General features: G+C 36.4%; 1 protein-coding gene across 5 annotated transcripts in view; it reads right to left on the minus strand.

The window, feature by feature from the left end:
• Positions 1-264: 264 nt before the first annotated feature.
• Positions 265-19,441, minus strand: part of KIDINS220 (kinase D interacting substrate 220) — an 80,868-nt gene continuing 61,691 nt past the window's right edge. Inside the window, exons 25-31 of one of the 5 annotated variants that reach the window (XM_061460770.1) lie at positions 15,922-16,032; positions 14,977-15,033; positions 11,071-11,097; positions 8,077-8,217; positions 6,312-6,410; positions 4,957-5,205; positions 265-2,641 (exon numbers count right to left, since the gene is read on the minus strand). In XM_061460770.1, the coding sequence (XP_061316754.1) occupies positions 1,373-2,641; positions 4,957-5,205; positions 6,312-6,410; positions 8,077-8,217; positions 11,071-11,097; positions 14,977-15,033; positions 15,922-16,032 (1,953 nt within the window). In that variant the 3' untranslated portion in view covers positions 265-1,372. The remainder of the gene's footprint in view (positions 2,642-4,956; positions 5,206-6,311; positions 6,411-8,076; positions 8,218-11,070; positions 11,098-14,976; positions 15,034-15,921; positions 16,033-19,441) is intronic. The other 4 variants (XM_061460771.1, XM_061460773.1, XM_061460772.1 and 1 more) reach the window with 4 other exon arrangements.

Here is a 19,441-nt window from a genome sequence, read left to right on the forward strand (position 1 = left end):
GAGCACTGCTTTGGACTAGCGGGAGATGGCCACATCTCTGCAGCTCACAGCACTCCCTTTAGAAATGTCTGCTTTGACAATTCCATTTATCAAATGTATTTTTCTACTTGATGCTTATTTGGTACTGTATTAATAACAATATTGGTTTAATGCATACTTTTAAATTAAATCCATGAAGTACTTTAACCAAAACAATATGGATGTAACATTTTTATCAAGTGAAGAAACAAAATACTGCAATAAATACGAATCTGGACACAAACCCAGCATGCCAATTTATTTTTTTATTCTCTTTGTACTACCAGAGCCTAGTTTGAACAGTTCTTCCTCAAAAACATGCAGATTTCACTGGACCGTACAAGTAGCTGCTACAATAACATTCAGGTACATTTCTTAGGTGACATAAAAATCTTCAAACACTGTACTTGAGAAATAAAGAAGCTGGCACAGAGCTCTGATGAGATTCCAAAAGTATACATTATTTTTAAAATGGCAAACTACTTACTTTTATTTCCCTAACCAAATGCTAAAACACTGTACCAAGGAAAGATCATGCATAGCAACAGATAGTCCATAAGCTCAGACATCATTCATACTTTATCCTTACAGTATTCTAATGTAGCTCAGTTGCTTGCACCTATTTAGACCAGTGACTGTAAAATTATGTACCTATAATAAATAACAGATCCACTAAATCAGTGATAAGGCATTACCCTATAAATAACTGCCAATTCCAATGACACATCAAGACAATGCTCCTTACGAACTTCTCACAACTCTACCCAAAGTCCACAAAGTCAACAGTGATTACTGAACATACAGAGTGTAAAAGCATACTTATAGCCAAACAGGTATCTTAGCACTCAAATTTCAACATATATGATATATGTTGCACATATTAATCCACTAATTAATGCAAAGGGTATCACAGCTTGTGGTATTTCATCTTCTGGCATCTCTCATATCAAACAGTAAAGAAGCTTTAACTTTACTTGCAAGTATGCAGACTTAACTGGAATGTTTAGAAAGGATAAGTAACACATATCCCAACAGAAAAGTAAAATCACATAATAATTTTAATAAGCAAACCATACTTCTGTAACATCTCCCCGTGAGCAAACCTTTGCACAGTATCTTAAAGAACTAGTTTTCCATGCTGACAAGTACTGCTTTTATATGTGGGGAAGGCCTGAAGTAATTTGCTGCTTGTAAAAATTCCTTCTTCTCTCCAAGAAAATAACCGAAAATAATCTAGAACTTGTATTACAATATTGAAAGCTTAAACTACAAAGCTTAATGTAACCACACACTGACAAAGAACTCATAGCAAGCTACAACTCATGGGCATACTCTGGTTTAACCTGGCTGCTTTTTACAGGATACTCTCTCTTTCCTCTCCAAAACCAGCCCCTTCTGAGGCTGTAACAGTGTGGAGCTCTGACGAATCTTTTGAAAGCCTGGTATAACTTGAACGCTGGCTCCGCTTGTGAGCAACACTCTTCAGGTTCTCATTGTGAACTGCAGTTGAACTGGAACCTGAGCCAGGGTGCAGGACAATTTGAGGTGAATCTCTGATACCTTGCATTTCTTCAAAATTTTGATTAGCTCGACTGTTTGGAGCACTGTTATTATTTAAGGTTACTGTACTAGGGGTTCTATTTAAATTAAAGGCTTTCTGGCAAGCTGGCCAATTCTCTTCTGGGCTACTTGCAATCAAGCTGCTTTCAGAAGGGCTTTTTTTATCTTCTGAGCAAATAGACATGCGAACCACAGCTGGATCTTGAAGGCCACTAAGGCTGTGTGGAATTCCTCTCTTTCCACTGTGACTGTCATCTTCAAGCTCAATGAGATTTGCCTTTTCAAGCTGTGAATCATCTGCTCCTTCATTATGGAGGGAATGATTTGGAGAACTTTCGTTGGATCTTACACCAGAATCAGACGAATCTTTTTTATCCAAAAGGGCATCTGTTAAATACTCCTTTGCTTTGATGAAGGTTCTAATAGGTTCAGATCCATGTTCTGGAGATTTGGGCTGCTTTTCAATTTTGCCATCTGTCTTCTTATCCTTACCTTCCTTAAGAAGTGGAGTATTATCTGATTCCTCAGTTCCCGACTCATCTTCATCACTTGGAAGTTTCTGATACCGAAGAGTACCTCCTTTGAGCTTTAAATCTGCAGCCTGGAAAATACTTGTTCTTTCTGAAGACTTCTTTCCTGGGAGAAGCTTGGAACCAGACTGGTCAGATTTTTCATCTTCTTCAGTAATAGGATCCAAAGGAGACGCATCATTAGTAGAAACACCTGAAGTACTGTAATCAACATCATTCCTCTTCAGCAAGAAGGACTTTCTTCCATCATCTTGTTTCTGTTCACTGTCTTTTCCTTTATCCTGTTCTGTACTGGAATGCAATGAACCTCCTGATGTACTCTGCCCCATATAGAAGGCACTTGAACTATGAGGGGAGGATCTACCACTTACTGTAGTAGAATTAGCACCTCCTTCTAACTGGGACATTTGAGCAATATACTCTCTATATGCATCTCGATATTCTGCCTGTACCTTGTCAGTAAGCTTTGATATTTCGATACTAGAATCTTGAGAGTTAAGACTTGAAAGACTTGGAGTTCTGCGAGTTTGTGACTGGAAAAAAAAGAAAGAAAGAAGAGAGACAACAGTTAAATGAATTATCTATTTTTACTGATATTTTTAAATTAAATAATTCAATGCATTAAGTATGTGCTTATTTTTTTGTTGCTGTGAATAGATTATGCAAGTGAAATTGTGAATGCTATAGTTAAAATATGCTTACTATAATCATATATATGCAATCACACACACATTCACTAAACTTACAAAGTATTCTTATTGTTGGTCCTTATAAAGGAAGATTACCACAAAACAAGCATTTTATCCAGTGCATTTTAGGCTAACTCTCTTGAGTATATAATTATAACAATTGAATTTGTATGTCAAGATGGGCTTTTCTAACGCATTTTTGTACATTATAAAATTAGCATTTTTTTATTAAAGACAGACTTCATCTAAATGCTGAGCATCTCTCAAACACATTTTTAAAAGATCTCTATCCTACGTACTTCAATATATCCTGGCAATATTCCATTGCATATAGCTGATTTCAGAAAAAATCAGTTCTCAGACAAACATATTTCTCTTTGCACCCAAGTCTGCTCTCTTTTAGTGTGCACATAGAGAACTCCATAGGCATAGGATCTAAGCCATCTATTAAGTACTAGAATTCAGGTCTAGGTGAACAAAGTAAAGGAGTAGAAAGTGGCTGAACATACGGCTTCATGTCACACATATAATGGGGATGCTCACTACTGAAGAAGTGCAGTGCCCCATGCACTGGAGCTGATGCATTGACTTAAGCAGGAAGTGCTTTAGGAAACCTGCTCAACTTTGCAGTGCACAAGAGGGAAAAGTGTGAGGAGTTCTTCACTGAGGAGGGAGGAGCAACAGAGACAACATGTAATGACCTAACCACAACCTTCATTCCCTGTCTCCCTGGGACAGGGGATGAGGTAGAGAACTGTGGAGTAAAGTTAAGCCCAAGAAGAAGGGAAGGGGTTTTAAAATTTGGTTTTATTTCTCATTATACTACTGTGATTTGATTGGTATTAAGCTAATTTTCCCAAGTGCAGTCTGTTTTGCCCGTGACAGTATCTGGTGAGTGATCTCCCCTTGTCCTTATCCTGACTCACAAGCTTTTCATTACATCTTTTCTCCCCTCTCTAGCTGAAGAGGTGAGTGATAGCTTTGGTGGGCACCTGGCATCCAACCGGGGTCAACTCACCACAACAGAGAAGCAGCAGTGTTCTTTTTTATCAGTATCAACTTCAAAAATTCCAGCAGGTGAATTCTCATGTTTTCTTAAGGAGAAACTACCTTTCTAATTCTTCTGATTCAACTTCAGATAATTATATGGACATCAGAAGCACTCTTTATTTAAACTCTCATTTTAAAGAGTGTTTAAAAATATATTTTCTTTGATGTCCTTCTGTGCTTTTGACACAAAATGACATAACAAATGTGAATCATGCCACTTTGGTTTGGAAAAACATACATTGATATGTTGCTGGAAATAGGCAGTAAGGGTAATCACACACACACAAGCATGCATGACATCCACAGGGGTATCTGGGATAGAAATCTACCTCTGAATTCTGGATATTAAAAATATCACCTATAGCTAGCAATTTGGGGTATTTTCCTATTTTGATGCACCTTCATGATTTTCTAATTTAGAGTTCCAGAGATTAAAAAGCTGCCAAATGTTTAGATTTGGCTTTTTGTTTTGTTTGTTAATTCTTTATTCTAATCTCTATTTAGATACCAGCTCATTTGTCTGGATTTCTTAAAAAGGACAAAAGAAAATTACATACTTTGGGTGATTTCATGAGATACAGAAGAAAACTGACCATAACCAATGTCAGAAACTATAATTAGGGAAGGATGACAGCTCTAGAGTCTATGAACAGATACTGCACTGACAGGACAAGACTCTGATGTCATGGTTGTAGTTGTCTGTTTAAAAAAAACCCTAATAAATGTACCTGTAATCCTTTCAATAGCATAACATCTGGCTAGCATGTAGCTAAAATATTTCATACACAAAGTCCGAATACTACGCTAAGCGGAAATCATGCAGAACATCAGCCTGAGATAGATGGGAAAAGTATGAGAGTTTTGATTTTTTTCTCTTGAAGAGTGATTACTGCAACAGATGAACAGTTTTTAGATGGCAAAGGCTAAAGACACTGACTCAGAGTGTGATTAGAGCTTACATGTCTGCAAAAAGGTCTTTGCCAAGACTGGGAACTGAAAGTATCTGAACTGTCACAGCAGACTTACTTCTTGACCTGTTTGCATCCAAGACTGGAAAAAACCCTTTACCACACAGTTTAGCAAGCAAAATACATTTCTCTACTAAATACCTGCCAACTTAAGTTACTGTGTCGTGTAGGAGCTTCATCAAGACCAATTGTATTGAGTTCTTCAAAGCTGAAGTTAAGCGTGTAGGGAGCTTGACCAGAAAGACCCGTAAGGTCAGTGTGAGGCAACTCAGTGTTATGCCCAGGACGACGAGTAAGTTCACTATGAGGAATTGCAGTGCTAATATGCTCAGTTGTTCCACGAGAATCTTCTTGAACAGCCTGGTTTTCTGAATTTCTCATTTCAAGTATCTTAACACAAAAAGAGACAGTAATTTATACAAACAGAAGTTCTCAAAACTTTTAAAGAAGAATTCTATTAAAAACAGGAAAAAGGAATTCACAACTGTAAAAGTGTACTTGCATATGTGGTTGTGACCACGGAAAACTGTGAAGAAAAAAGTCCATTCGCAGCTCTACTGCATTCTTTGTCTCCTGCGAATCACATCTTAATATTTAATAATTTTTTAAATTTACGTATTACTTTTATTACTGCCCAGACCCTTAAAAGGAAACACTTAAATTCTTGTAAAACCAAGTAATTAATTACAAATTTAAAAGCAAACCTAAATACTTCTGGTTTATAGCTTAATCAGCCTGAATCTAACAATAAATCTCATCTGGACATTTTCAGTGTTTTCAAGACTGATTTAGCACTTGAGAGACATACTGTTATTTTCAGACAGAAAACTGACCATATACTAAAAATACTTAAGAGAAAACACAGTTTGCTGTGATGATAACCCTCACTGTACTCTCAGACTGAGGGGAGAGAAATGGGGGGAATTAGGTATCTATATATATGCTTCAATAATAGCACACAATACAGTATTCTCACATTATAAAATATATGTCAATTGAATATTGTACATTTATCTCATTGGCTTGACATTTAGCTTCAGTTTCCCTAAAAATCATGCTTAAGCAATTGTGTGCCATGCACCTCACCTGCCTGGCTGTCCTCTTCCTCACACTGATATACTTTGAACTCCCTGACGAACTTTTAACAGAAGGACAGAGGCTTCAAAGAGAATCAAGTTCTGACACTTCCATTAAAATAACTGAAGGGAAAAGGGAATCGTACAGGAAAAACAGATCTTACAGAAAGAGGAGGCAAAACTGCAGAGTTCACAATCAATTAAGATGCAAATCCATAGGCAACCAGTCCTTCATTAAAGTGCTCAAGAAAAAAGACAAAGTAACAAAATAATAAATGCATGCATGTTTTAAGATAATACTTATCACCTTCAAGATGATAATAAGAAGAAAGAAACAGGTGGGGGCAGGGGAGAGAAACTAAGGTTCATAATGAAAAAGACTAATTGACGATGACCTGATTACTGAAGAGAAAGTCTTACCATGCTCCTGAACAGGTGCCAGTCACCAAAATTCATATTCATTTCTTTTTTCAGTTCATCAATGTTGCACTGAGCCAAGACACGGCCATTTATATTTGCCTAAAACAATAAAACTAAATAATGTAAATTACTGAAACAAGAATTATGGTGTGGCAGTAACAGACTAAAAAGGTAATTAAAATTGGATATATTGATGGGCACTACTAGTGAAACTCCCCAACATCATTCTTTAGTCCAATCCTGTATAATAAATACATGCTTTTATAAGAGAATGTTTACTGATGACTGCCGATGGACAAGAAGAACTTGTATGTCATGAAAACATTAGACCCATCACAAACGTGTACATGAAAAGCAATGCAATTGTGTTCTATAAACAGACATACGGAAATAACATATCAGTGGTAGAAATTTTCACAGACAATAAGCCACATTCATCTGCTTACATTTACCCAGACTCAGAAGACAAATGGACTGCAGACACCCAAGTATCTGAAGGTAATAACACAGTTATGTCCCAGGTACCATCTGACCCCTGGCTTGAGGCATCAAAGATCACTCCCTGCATAAAAGCAGGCTTGCAATCCTCCCATCACCAGGGATACCTGGGGATAGAAGACTAGACTTCTATCATCATTCAGAGATCAACACGGAAGTGCCTAAACACCATTTTATGTCAGGCATGTTTATATAGTGCTTAACTTCCAACAGCACCAGATTCAATACAGAACCCTTTTCACTACGCAAAAATGGTAAGTGTTTCTCTTTATACTATGCATCAGTGGATGGACAGAAGGTAAAAGAGGAACCGTGTGTTAGGACAGTAGCCACAAAACAGAAGACCCAAGCTGAGAGCTCTGCTAAGTCTGATAGGTCTCAGTGGTTTTGCTCCCATATCCCAGCAGACGGTCTTAATCAAACCAGGAACAAGACCAGGATGAACCATTTTCATTCTTCCTTTTCACATGATCTCGTAGTAAGAAATGTAAAAATATAAATAAGGGACATCTCATTAGAGATAACTGATGAGCACACACTCTTTTAGTGCTCTAGAGCCACCAAAGCAACTGGATTTTTTTGCAGCTATACTTAATGAGCTGCAATCTGACATTCTACTTCTTACTTTAAGCAGTATCACTGAAGCTTTTTCCTATGATAAAACTGTCTCTTAATCTTTGAATCAACAGCCTCCCTGTTTTTAAGATATGAGGGATACCAGGATCAAGCAAGCTCAGCAAAAACATTCACTAATGACAACCTCTATTTTTCCCTTCTTTCTTTGTGAAAGAAGCACAAAGAACAGTGAAAAAAGTAATAAACACAAAAATGATTCAGTGTTAATGTCTCTGAAAAAATGCAGCAGCAGAAAAATGTGGTAAGAGATAAATGGAACAACTTCAATACTCATTTACAAGAGATGTGCAAATTTCTCATGGGGAAAAAGATGTTGCTACCTGAATATAGAACATATTTGCAACCCTACTTAACATGGCAATTTTGAAACCATTTTCTTGCTTCTTTTCTTACAATAAAGTCTCATCAGCACTTATATTTCTGGTTTTCTTCCTTGAGACAGAGCATTTGCTCTGAAAAAATATATGCCTGTATTTAATTGTCCTCCAAACTTAGCATGTGTAGAAGTCAGGATGCTGTTTTGACATCTGATGCGTTTAAATAAGTATTTTCAAGAAAAGAGGCAACTAAATATTTCCATGTTTATCTCCATGTTTAGGTACTGAACACATCAACGAAATTCAGCTAATACCTTTTTAATAGTTGCAGAGTACTGAGGTAACATGCTTTGGTCCAGACCATCTATCTGCTTTAGCTTCTCACACACAGCTTCCACACTCATTGTGCTCAGAGGCACGTGCGATACTCCTGCAGTCGACCCTGTGCCTGCTCCCTGTAAGAAGTGAGAAAATGTGCACGTGAGATTTGTTCAGATACTCAGCACACCCAGAATTTCACAATATACACTAACACAAATCAAGCTGTGCTCAACTACATTTTAAAATAAAGGGATGAGAATAAGAATGCACAGGCATTTTTAATTACTATCAAACTACCTATATACTGGCAAACATTTATTTATAGGTATTTATATGAGAAAAAAACCACAGCATTCTGGGTCCTGCCTGAGAAAATAACTCTCTATTATTTAAGAAAAGCAGCATAAAAATCAGAATCAGAAATATTAAGTAAGGGTTAATCAATTTCAAGTGCACTTTTGTTCAGTTTCCCCCGATTTTAGTATTTAGTTTGGGTTTTGGTGGTTTGCTTTTTGGTTTGTTTTAATAATGCAGACACATTTTCAATTTTCCTGTCTTAAAAACTCCTGGTTTAGAATCCAAGATGACCTAAACCATAATTCCTCAGTTACTTGGATTCACTGGGTAATTTTAGCAACCTCCACTTTCCAGAGGTTCCTTCAGCTCCATTTATGCAAGATCAGCCAAGGAGCTGTGTACCACAGTACAGAAACAGACAGCAGCACTGCCACTGCCCTCCAAGATGCTATAAGGATGCTTCATATATCTCAAACTTTGGCAAGATCGAGGTAGAAATTATTCACAACTCAGATCTGTAACACAGAAGTTGTCCTCTTAATGTTGCCAGCTTCTGGGAATTTTGGAGAAAGCAAAACAAATGCATCTGTAGGCAGTCAGTATACTAGGATAGTATGTTCTCAAAACACCCCATTCTTCCTGGATGGGGACCTGTGCATTAAGTAGGATCAAAGTGCAAAGCTCTAAACAGTTATGCTAGTGATTCCAAATTCCTAAAAGCAAAATCAGAACCATTTCTATCAGCTATGAAATATTTGTATGCCCTTCTCCTGGAAGGACAGTGGCACCCCACTTTTTTTCTGAAAGTGAAGTTTGGGTTTCAGCACTGTAGGCCATGCACGAAAGCTCAATTTGTGAGGATGCAAAAATGCTTCTAAAGCTTCAGAACTCATCAGTCACATGCATAAACCCTGGGATGTAAAAGTGCATTTTGACTATCCAGACTTAAGTTATATATACTCCTGAAATCACCAATGAAGACTGGTTTAGTCACGATACTTTTTTCTTTTTTTACATTTATTTAATTACTTCATAGTTATTTAATCTTTCAGAATATAAATTAATAGATCCAAATATATTGCTTATGAAAACCAAGGATTATCACACAGAATGGCATTAACTATATCTGAGTTTCTAAACCATGATATTTAAGAAGAATTTATTCAAGTATTACTTCCAAGACAGCAAATCCAAAACCTCACTATCTACTACCATTTAACCTCAAAGTTATTTCTAACTTACTGTTAACAGAGATACCTGATCTGGGGAGGCAGGCATGCTCCCCACCTTAGCTATTCTGAGTTTCACAGTTGAGATGTTATTATATGTAAGCCTTCATCATTTTTCTGCCAGATGTGCTTGTAATAGACTCAAAACTGGTAAACTACCAACTTCATTCTAGAATGTAACAAGAAGTTGTGGGGACTCCAAGCCTTTGCACACTTGCCTGAAAACAGAACTGGGGAACTCATCTTTGTTCCTTTGACCATTTACATTTTTATTTGATGCCAACTGGATACCAGACAAACATTTTCTGGGTAGGCAGTCCCCCTAAATTATTGCAGAAAAATTAAGCATTATAATGCCACTGCAGTCTTACTGCAAACTTAGGGGCTTGGTACTCCTTCTGAGGACAAGACAGTTTCAGATTCTGCAATGTTTCCCTTAATAGGTGCCTGCAATATCTAACTAGTCATCATATTAAGCATCTAAAGGAGGAAATGTAGGTCTTAATCTGGTCTGATTTTTAGTACAGCTAAAATCTTTATCATGTTAAAGACATAAGCCAACCATCAAACGAAGATGATGGAACGAAGCTTCGTCCTGGAGCTATTTACCATATACTTTTTAAACATACATTTGTATTTTTCCTTAAAAAAAACCTGAGTTTTCCTTCAGAATACTATTTTGTCTATTAATTCCCCATAGACACACTATTTACTATTGGTATGAGTTAGATAATACATCAATAAAGAAAAGTTATTAAGTTAATTCAAATCTTAATTATTTTGTGAAAGGAAGCTTATCAATTGAAATAAAAGAAATCATTATAGCTAAAATTACACTGTGGCACTACTAAAATAAATGATCCCTAAGCAATGTGTGCAAGCAATTGCCTTAGTTCTCTGAATCTATTAAATACATTATCTATCATGTATCTACAAATAAATGAAGAAAAGTTTTAAACATTTTTAATTTAACAGCTTTCCTTCAGATCAAAATATTTTTTACCAGTGAAGAACAAATCATTCTGCATGCATTTAGAGTTAGTTTAGAAACTTTGCTGTGTATTAAAAAATAATACAGAAAAGCACTAAAATATTTAGACTATTTTTGTTAGTGTGAACTGTTTGAAATATATGCACATTAATCCAAATCATTCTTTATAAAAAGCATTCTCTGAAGAATAAGTAATGTAATAGCTTTAGGGATATTGTCATCATGTAAGTGAATTAAAACTGTACTTAAACTGACACATTTTTCAGCCTTAGTGGTTTTGTTAAAGATGCTTAGAGAACATTAGTCTGAAAAGTATTTGCCATGCAAAAGCTAAAAGCAGCTTGTCAAAACAAACCTCAAGGCTAGTAATGAGCATTAGTTTACAGACAGCCCAGCATGAAGCACCGGTATGATAGCTTCCAAAATGACTCTGAAATAAGGGAATGACAATTCACAGAAAGTGGCTGTACCTGTCTGTTTAACCCAGACTTACACAGCTTCGAGAAAAGGACAAAACAGAATGAAAGGAAAACAACAGCTTAAAGTGACAGCAGAAAGGTTGAAAATACAGATGACACACTTTGAAGTAAACAGAGGAAATCAGTGTTAGGGCACAAACGGTATATTTTCATAACATAATGAAACACTTAAGATAGACCTTCAGATGCTACATTGAGTATATGCTATACAAATACTATTTTCCTATGAGCAGACTACTCCATTTTGTACTTGTAAGAAAACAACACAATGTATTTTGCTTGCATAAAAGCTTTACATTATGTTTCTGATGGAAAATCCTGTTTTTAACCAAACATTCTATTTCAAGGTCACATTGTACCACCAACAGACCTCAAATAACTTTGAAAACTTAATCCATGTCAAACCCTGAAAAAAAAAAAAAAAAATCCCCCCACTCCCCCATTTTCTACCCAGAACTGAAAAAGTACTTCTTTCAAGAACAAATATTCAAAGCACAAAAACACTACATAAAAGCACCTGGAAAATCCACACAAGAAAACTCCCATGACACACATTTTCATTCATGCTCCAATTTCTGAGAAGCACTTCCACTTTCTTAAAAGCATACTGTATGTGTGTCTGTGCTACATGATCTGGGCCATGTCAGTTCTCATTCAAAGCACACATACTACATCTTAAGGTATTTTATATTCAGTGCAGTATGAAAAAAAATATTTAAACAAAACAATTATATTGCGACAAGCTGCATCCTAACAAGTCATAATTAACAATGCAAACTAAAGCACACAATTAGTTTTATGACATATACTCACTGCTAATGTTAGTTTAATTTCTAACATAACAGGGAATACTGTGAACATATATCGGTAACGCTACAATCCAATGATAAACTCTTCAGAAGAGCACTGCACAGTTTCTGCAGTTCCTGTCAGAAATAACCATTTTTATAGTAAAGCCAGCAGAAATGAATGTTTGTCTTCATCACAGATGTGCAAAGGCCGACATATTAAGTCAATTCAATTTTTGTCAGCGATTTCAGACAATACCCTAAAATATCTCATCAAGCCTACTCTCAGTTTAAAGCCATTCCCCCTTGTCCTATCACTACATGCCCTTGTAAAAAGCCCTTCTCCAGATTTCTTGTAGGCCCCCTTAAAGTATTGGAAAACTGCTCTAATGCCTTGAGCCTTCTCTTCCCCAAGCTGAAAAAACCCAGCTCTCTCAGCCTGTCTTCATAGGACAGGTACTCCATCCCTCTGATCATCTTTGTGGCCCTCCTCTGGACTTGCTCAAGCAAGTCCATGTCCCTCTTGTGTTAGGGGCTGCAGAGCTGAATATAGCACTACAGGTGTGATCTCATGAGAGAGGAATGGAGAGGGAAAAAATCACCTCTCAACCTGCTGGCCACACTGCTTTCGATTCAGCATACAGTTGGCTTTCTGGGCTGCAAGCACACACTGCTGGCTTACGTTGAGCTACTCATCAATCAACACCCCCACGTCCTTCTCCTCAGGGCTGCTCTGAATCCATTCTCCTCCCAGCCCGCAGTTGTGCTTGGGATTGCCCTGACCCAGGTACAGAACCTTGACATTTATGTTTTGTTCCATTCAGTAAAGAAGAGTAAACTACAGTCTAAGATAGACAAGTCTTAACATCAGCAACAGAATCCAAATATAGAAGGTGGTGTAAGTCAAATTCTTGATAGAGGATGACTGCTCACAAAATATTTCTGATTTCCACTAAGCTAACCTTCACTTATGCTAATTTTACAAGACTAATGAATAAGATCTGAAATTTCAGGACTCGGTCAACTCCAGTGTCAGACTGACAAGAACACAGGGCCTTAACTAGATCGTGTAACATCCTTGACACAGCTCTGTCAGCTCATGCAGTGATCAGCAATGACGAGCTGTATAAAAAAAATTGATACTCCTGACAAAATTGGTGTTCCGCCCTGTAAGGCTTAAATATTCAAAATAATAATTATTCTCTATTTTACACACAACTAAAATTGTAACACTTCTGGCTCCTTGCCAGCTTTGAATGACAGACAGTTTTGATTCTACACGCTCCTCTTGTTTTCAATCACCAAACCAATTACACATCTTGGTGTTCTTTAACTACTTTGTACAGATTTTTCGTTTATTTCATTACTTTGCATGCCCCAATCCATTTAATAAATAAAAGCTGTATCATTTATATAGTAGCAATGACCCATCAATTAAGAGCTACCTAAATAGCTGGATAAAATTATTGTGCCCATCACCTGTGGATAATCGAAGGTCCTAACTGAATATGATACTGCTTCTTGTCACAGAAATTTCAATAAAGTCAACAAAAGAAGTGGTTTTAGACAGATGAAACCCTGATGAGGCATCCTCCCAGGCACACAGAATACCATACCCTTACTAACAAATGTTCTTGACAGCTACCCAAGAGATTTCAAAAAATGCAAAAGCTTAGATTTACACTGCAGGTTAAATATTGCTAAGTCTTGGAAAAGTGTATGATCTGATGTGCTGTGCTATGCAGATTGACCGTAGTATAAATTAAACTAAAAACCAAATCTAATAAAATTCTCCGTTATCATTGTTTCAAACAAAGTTTCTTTTTAATAGTCTAAATCCTGCATTTTCATACCTACAGCCAACAGACTACATAACTTACATGAGCCTTTTAAACTCCTCTTTGAAACCGCAGCCTATGTGTGTGCTGAAGATACACACTCAGAGCAGCAAGCAGAAGAGCAACCAGGTGCAGGTCTGCTGCCGGAGCTCATTCACTAGTTTGCCCTGAAACTAAATCCCACTCTTCCAAGCTTGTGTGCCTTCTCACATTCACTGTTACACACATACTTCAGCCATCATTCTAAGACTTTCTCAGGAAGTAGTTACTTTTTCCTCACTGAAAAGCTGCAAAGGACTGGAAAGAGAATGGGTTACTGAGACAATGAATCAAACACAGGGGAGGCATCAGCATCTCCAAAAATGTACTACAAGAAAAAATGACTCCAAAGTCATTCCTTCACACAAGGCAGCTAATGACTTGGGAGAAAGAACTTCAGGGTACATTTTCCATTGCAGCACCCATATGTGGCTGCTCAATGACAGCTATGTGCAGTTAAACACAGCTTTGGAATTTGGTGGGGGGAAGGTGGGGGGTGGCTTTTTTTTCCCCACAGCACAACAATGGAAAGACTTTCGTGCAATGGTTTACTTGAAAAAAAAAAAAAAAAAAAAAAAAAAAAAGCCAAGATCAAACTATACCTCTTGCCAACATCTACTGGCAGCAACTATTAGAGAAATAAGGGCAATGATATTAACCTCTTTGTTTTGGTAACAGAGAATGATTTTCCACTGATTCCCACAATTAGAGTTCAAACAGATACCCATAAAGATGACATCTTTCTGTAAATCCTTAGGATAAACCAAAAACAAGTTATGGAAAAGGCAGATGCTAGCATTCTGACTCAAGAATGAGCCTGTGACTGGCAGTTTTATTTTTCTTTCTATTGAGAGGTGCTTTATAGTGTGTTAACTGCAATAGCTTTATGTCACCAGAAGTAGGGATCAGTTGACTAAAGCTGAGAAAACAAATCTAAGCGCTAAGTGACCAGCTGTCATTCTTCACTCTAGCTACCACAACACTCTCTTTACTGAAAGCTCAACCACAGCTACTGAGAAAGGTAAGGGGAAATCTACAGGGAAAAATATACATAAGTGAAATATTAGCTCTTAAATTCATTCACAAACTACATTAGTTTTCAACTACTCTATTTGCCCACCAAAGCCACTGATGCAGTGTTAGTGAACTGCAGTTACGATTAATGCAGACTCATTACTGCTGAAAAAGCAATGAGATGCTAAAATTTCCACACCACATGACTACTCATTTACCATTGAGGGGTCTGTGGGTGAAGGAAGCCCCTCATCAGCATCCTCCTTGATAACATCCTAACAACAACAAAATATCATGGTTTGGGTAAAATGATCAAGGGCTCAACAAAAAATATGAAGCAAACAGTAAATGAGAATGATCTTGAAATACATAATTCAACAGAAACATGTTTCTTCAAGAGATTAAACATTTTACCACCTTTTAAATAGCTTTGCTCATTGTATCAATATCCTAGAATTAAAGTGATCGACAAGTGAGGCTTTTACTTTTTTAGCTTTCCTCATCTCTTAATTCCATCTGAACAGCCATCTGTTAGTAGAATAAATACTGTTAAATAGGAATTTTATTATTTTATAGGAAGCTAGAAAAGTCTGCTCATTTTTCCTTTTCAACTGGTAAAGTTGAATTATATGTACTTGCAAAACCAAGCCACAACTGATGCATACTTAAGATAAAATGTATTTTTACTAAAATGTATTTTGTTTTACTTAAATATTTAAAACATTCATTTTAGCTTTCTACTTTGGCCTTCCAATTTCTAGTACTCTTTCCAACATTAAAAGATGCCATTTTATCTTCACTGGATGTTACAGAATTTCTATTATTAAAAAAATTGAAGATAAAATTACAATATTGCACCATATCAATTTATTTACTATAGTACAGTTGGCATTTTCATCAAAACGTTTTCCTGCCAGTATTACAGGTCATACTCCTCTAATGCTGACACTTAGAGGTTAAAATTGGTTTTCCTCTGTGAGGAATTTCTAAAGTTAAAACAAAATACATTTTAGGTTACATGTTAATAACACCTTTGTTTAAAATATTTATAATACAGAGCATGTACTTGTCTAATAGTGAATCACCATTAATAACCTTCATATTCATTACTCACTATATTTATTGTCTAGGTTAGTATTCGAATTATCCTTCAAAATACTTACTAGGCCATTGCTCTGATCTCTGGACAAACTCGTTTTTAGTGGTGGACGTGAGATGAGATGAGAACTGCCAGGGTAATACCTTGGCATGTAAAGATATGGGGCAAAGAATGGCTATGGAAAAAAAAAATGTAACAAAAAAGGGACAAACAATTACACAAATCAAAATGTAGTAATAAAATAAAAATTATTTCAACAAAACACATCCTTTAGTTGAGTTTAATAAAGTGAAAACAGCAATTACTAATAGCTTGCTTTACGTTTTGCATTGAACAGAATTCAGTCATAAGCTCTGCAGCGAGTTCTTCAAAATCCCTCAGCAACCAATCCCCTTGTACTCTCCCCATGGGTTCTCTGGCATTTTTCTCTGGAGAAACAGGGTTGGAGTGGATTTGATAGCTACACTCTAACACCTATTTTGAATACGGGCAAAGGATAATTTAAAGACAATTCTGATAATTCTGCTCATTCTGACATGCTAAACTCAAAATCAGATACTCCGTAAAACTCAGAATGATTCATAATACCCAAAAGAGTTGTTAAAAAAAAAAGTGTGATACATAACAGCACCACCAGAACTTCAGATATTTGTGGTCACCAATCTGAAGGCTTCCACCAACACCAGATTTTATAAATCTATAAATAGATTTTCATAGCAGACAATATATGAGCTTCGTCTGAAATACGTTAATGCATATTGTTCAATACAAATACCATTTTTAAAGGACAACATTAATTGTTATAAAACAAATATATAAAAAAGTAAAACATACATTTTCCTCAACAAACATCAGTAAATTCTTATAATGATTTTTGTAACCAGGTACTTTTTTATCCCTTTTTACTAACAAATTTTGAGAAAACAAACACTACCCGAGTTTCAAATAGTCCCATCAGCACATTATTGTAAAGGGTCCGAATGAGAACTTAAAACTTTCATTAAAGTCACTTCTAGAAGATACAGAGATCTCAGAATTTCAAATACACTTCCATGTGAAGAAATGACTCCATACGCTCCAATCTTTGTGCTAAACCCAAGCGTATAAATACGTTTTCTAAAATTCACATGCTACCCACTGGCATGCAACGAAACGTGTGTGTATGTGTGTGCACAGACGCATGAGCACACATTTCAGAGTTATGAACCTTACAAGTAATGCAGTTAAGAAGTACAAACTGCTTGTCCAATACTGTGAAATTTTGTTTTAACCTGTGAATTTGAGTTTTATTTAAAAATCTAAGATTTTAATGTCCTTATCGATTCCCTTTTAAGGCAATGTACTGAAAGGCAATAAAGTCTTTAGACATTAGAAAAAGCAGAATTATAGCTTTCACTGCTTTCAATTCATTGTGCAGTTATGAAAAAAAAACAAAACAAACCGAAACCCCCCCAAAACCCAACCCGAATGTACAAATCTCAAAACAATGTCTGTATTACAGATTTCTGATGCTTCTATACACAGCATTTTCAAAACTGCATTTTCCAGCTATTTAACAAAACAGAATATATCTGGCTTGTGTTTCTGCACATGACAAGATTCTGATTATCCCACTGCACCACATTCAGTATAAAGAACTTTAAGACTCAAGGGCCAATCTATGAGGGAAGAGTACAATTTGTGGAAATAGTCCACTTTGGATTAGTCAACAAGGACTAAAAAACCCCTGCATTCAGAAGCAGCTAGAAATGAACTGAGAAATTCAAGTTTAACTCCTGCATACAGCAATTACTTAGATGGCAGATGCTACAACTATGAGCAATTTATGGAAAATACAAACGGTTCTATATCCTTAGCTGCTAAAGGGAGTCTCTCTGCACGCTTTCACACAATTACCCACAAAAAAATTCATATGCTTTTACAACATATGAAATTAAATGATATGCATCGTAACCATTAGCCTAAACAGGGAAGTTTTGGTGGTTTTTTTTTTTAAATAGTTAGAAGAACTAATACCTAGCCTTTGCCTTACAGTTATTGGCTAGCATAGGATGGTTCAGAAAATTCACAGATGTAAAATTATTTCACTGCCAAAAGGCACAGATTCTATGGTATATTCTGGAAATTAAAATCTATTCAGAAAAAGTTCTAGAGTATTATTTCTAGAGTCATTTAATACCTCAGTTTTCCACTAACAGCTTAAACTGCGTGGAAACCCCCCAAGCATGAAATACTTAATGATTGTACTGCATTCAAGTGCCTAGCTCTCACTGCAAAGCCTATCCACTGAAACACGTAGTGAGCACCTGTTTGGTGGTTGCGAGTCATCAAACTACAAAGCAATGAAAAAATAATTGGCGAATAGGCAATTATCCCACAATTCTTTCATAATTTCTAATTATGCCTTGAGCCCACTTCAGCTACTCCACTGTTTCCCAACTGTGGGATTAATTCTGTTATAGGCTTAAACTCTACAGACTCGATCTTCATTTGAAGTACAGATATCATGAAAACATGAGATCAACATAAACATATGTTGAGCAAAAACCAGTCTAGAGCTGCTTTCCAAATCTGCAAATAGGCTATAAAATGTAAGTGTGGTGTTCATTATTTTTCCAAGACATCAAAGAATTTGCTCAATTTGGTCCTCTTCTGGAAAAAACATAAGTCTTCAAACACCAGAATTTCGAGTTCCCACCCAGGAAATCCCACTTAGACTTGCCTACTGCTCTGATCTTCCCCATAAGAAATATGATCTCCACAAAGATCCATGATAGTAGTGATTTTGAGAAGCTGAACTTGAATCCAGCTTGTTGCCATGCCATTAGACAGTGGTAAAATGTGCATGTCCAGTATAGTCCTACACTGAGAGCCAAAGTGCCAAGCTGAAGAGCTGGCAAACAGGACTGTTATCTTTCTTTCACAGCTATACAGAGGGAGAATGGGGCTTTAACCCAAAATCAATAGATTATGTCACTGGAAACTAGCATAAGGACATAAAAAGAACAAAGGAGAAACATATACACATAAAAAAAAAAAAAAATTGTATTTCCTAAAAATATACAGTTATTTTCCCCAGCAGCTCAAAGGCTTTTTTCTTAAGCACAAACTAATGCTTAAAGACAGCAGGACAGGAATCACTTACTGGTCAGAATATGGCATCTATCCCCAGAACTTAGAGCATTTTTGCGTAAGACCTCAGGCATTTCCACAGAAGCATTTGAACCTATTATGTTGTGTCATACAGGTATATGACCAACAATACCTGTCCCAGAAACTTCTACTGGGGAGAACCTACTCTTTAGTTGCTGTTCTTTTTATAAACACCACTGAAGGAAACAGCCTTTCAGCCTGTGTTTCCTACTATTATGTAGTTTTCATCACTTATCTCAGTATGTGACATTCATGACCGTACCTTTATGACTCCAAGGTAGTGAATACAGCTCTTTGTCCACATTTGAAAGTGTAAAACACTACAACGAATTATACCTTAGAAGGGCAGCATAAAATTTCAAAGACAAAGGCCAAGCCAGAAGTATTTTAGCCTTCATCAGGGAAAAAAGAAAGCATGCTTGTGTATGCAC

This window comes from Pezoporus flaviventris, unplaced genomic scaffold (assembly GCF_033815535.1).
Source record: "Pezoporus flaviventris isolate CSIRO_AGI_PZ_B2104156 unplaced genomic scaffold, CSIRO_AGI_Pfla_v1 ptg000031l, whole genome shotgun sequence".
Lineage (NCBI taxonomy): Eukaryota > Metazoa > Chordata > Aves > Psittaciformes > Psittacidae > Pezoporus > Pezoporus flaviventris.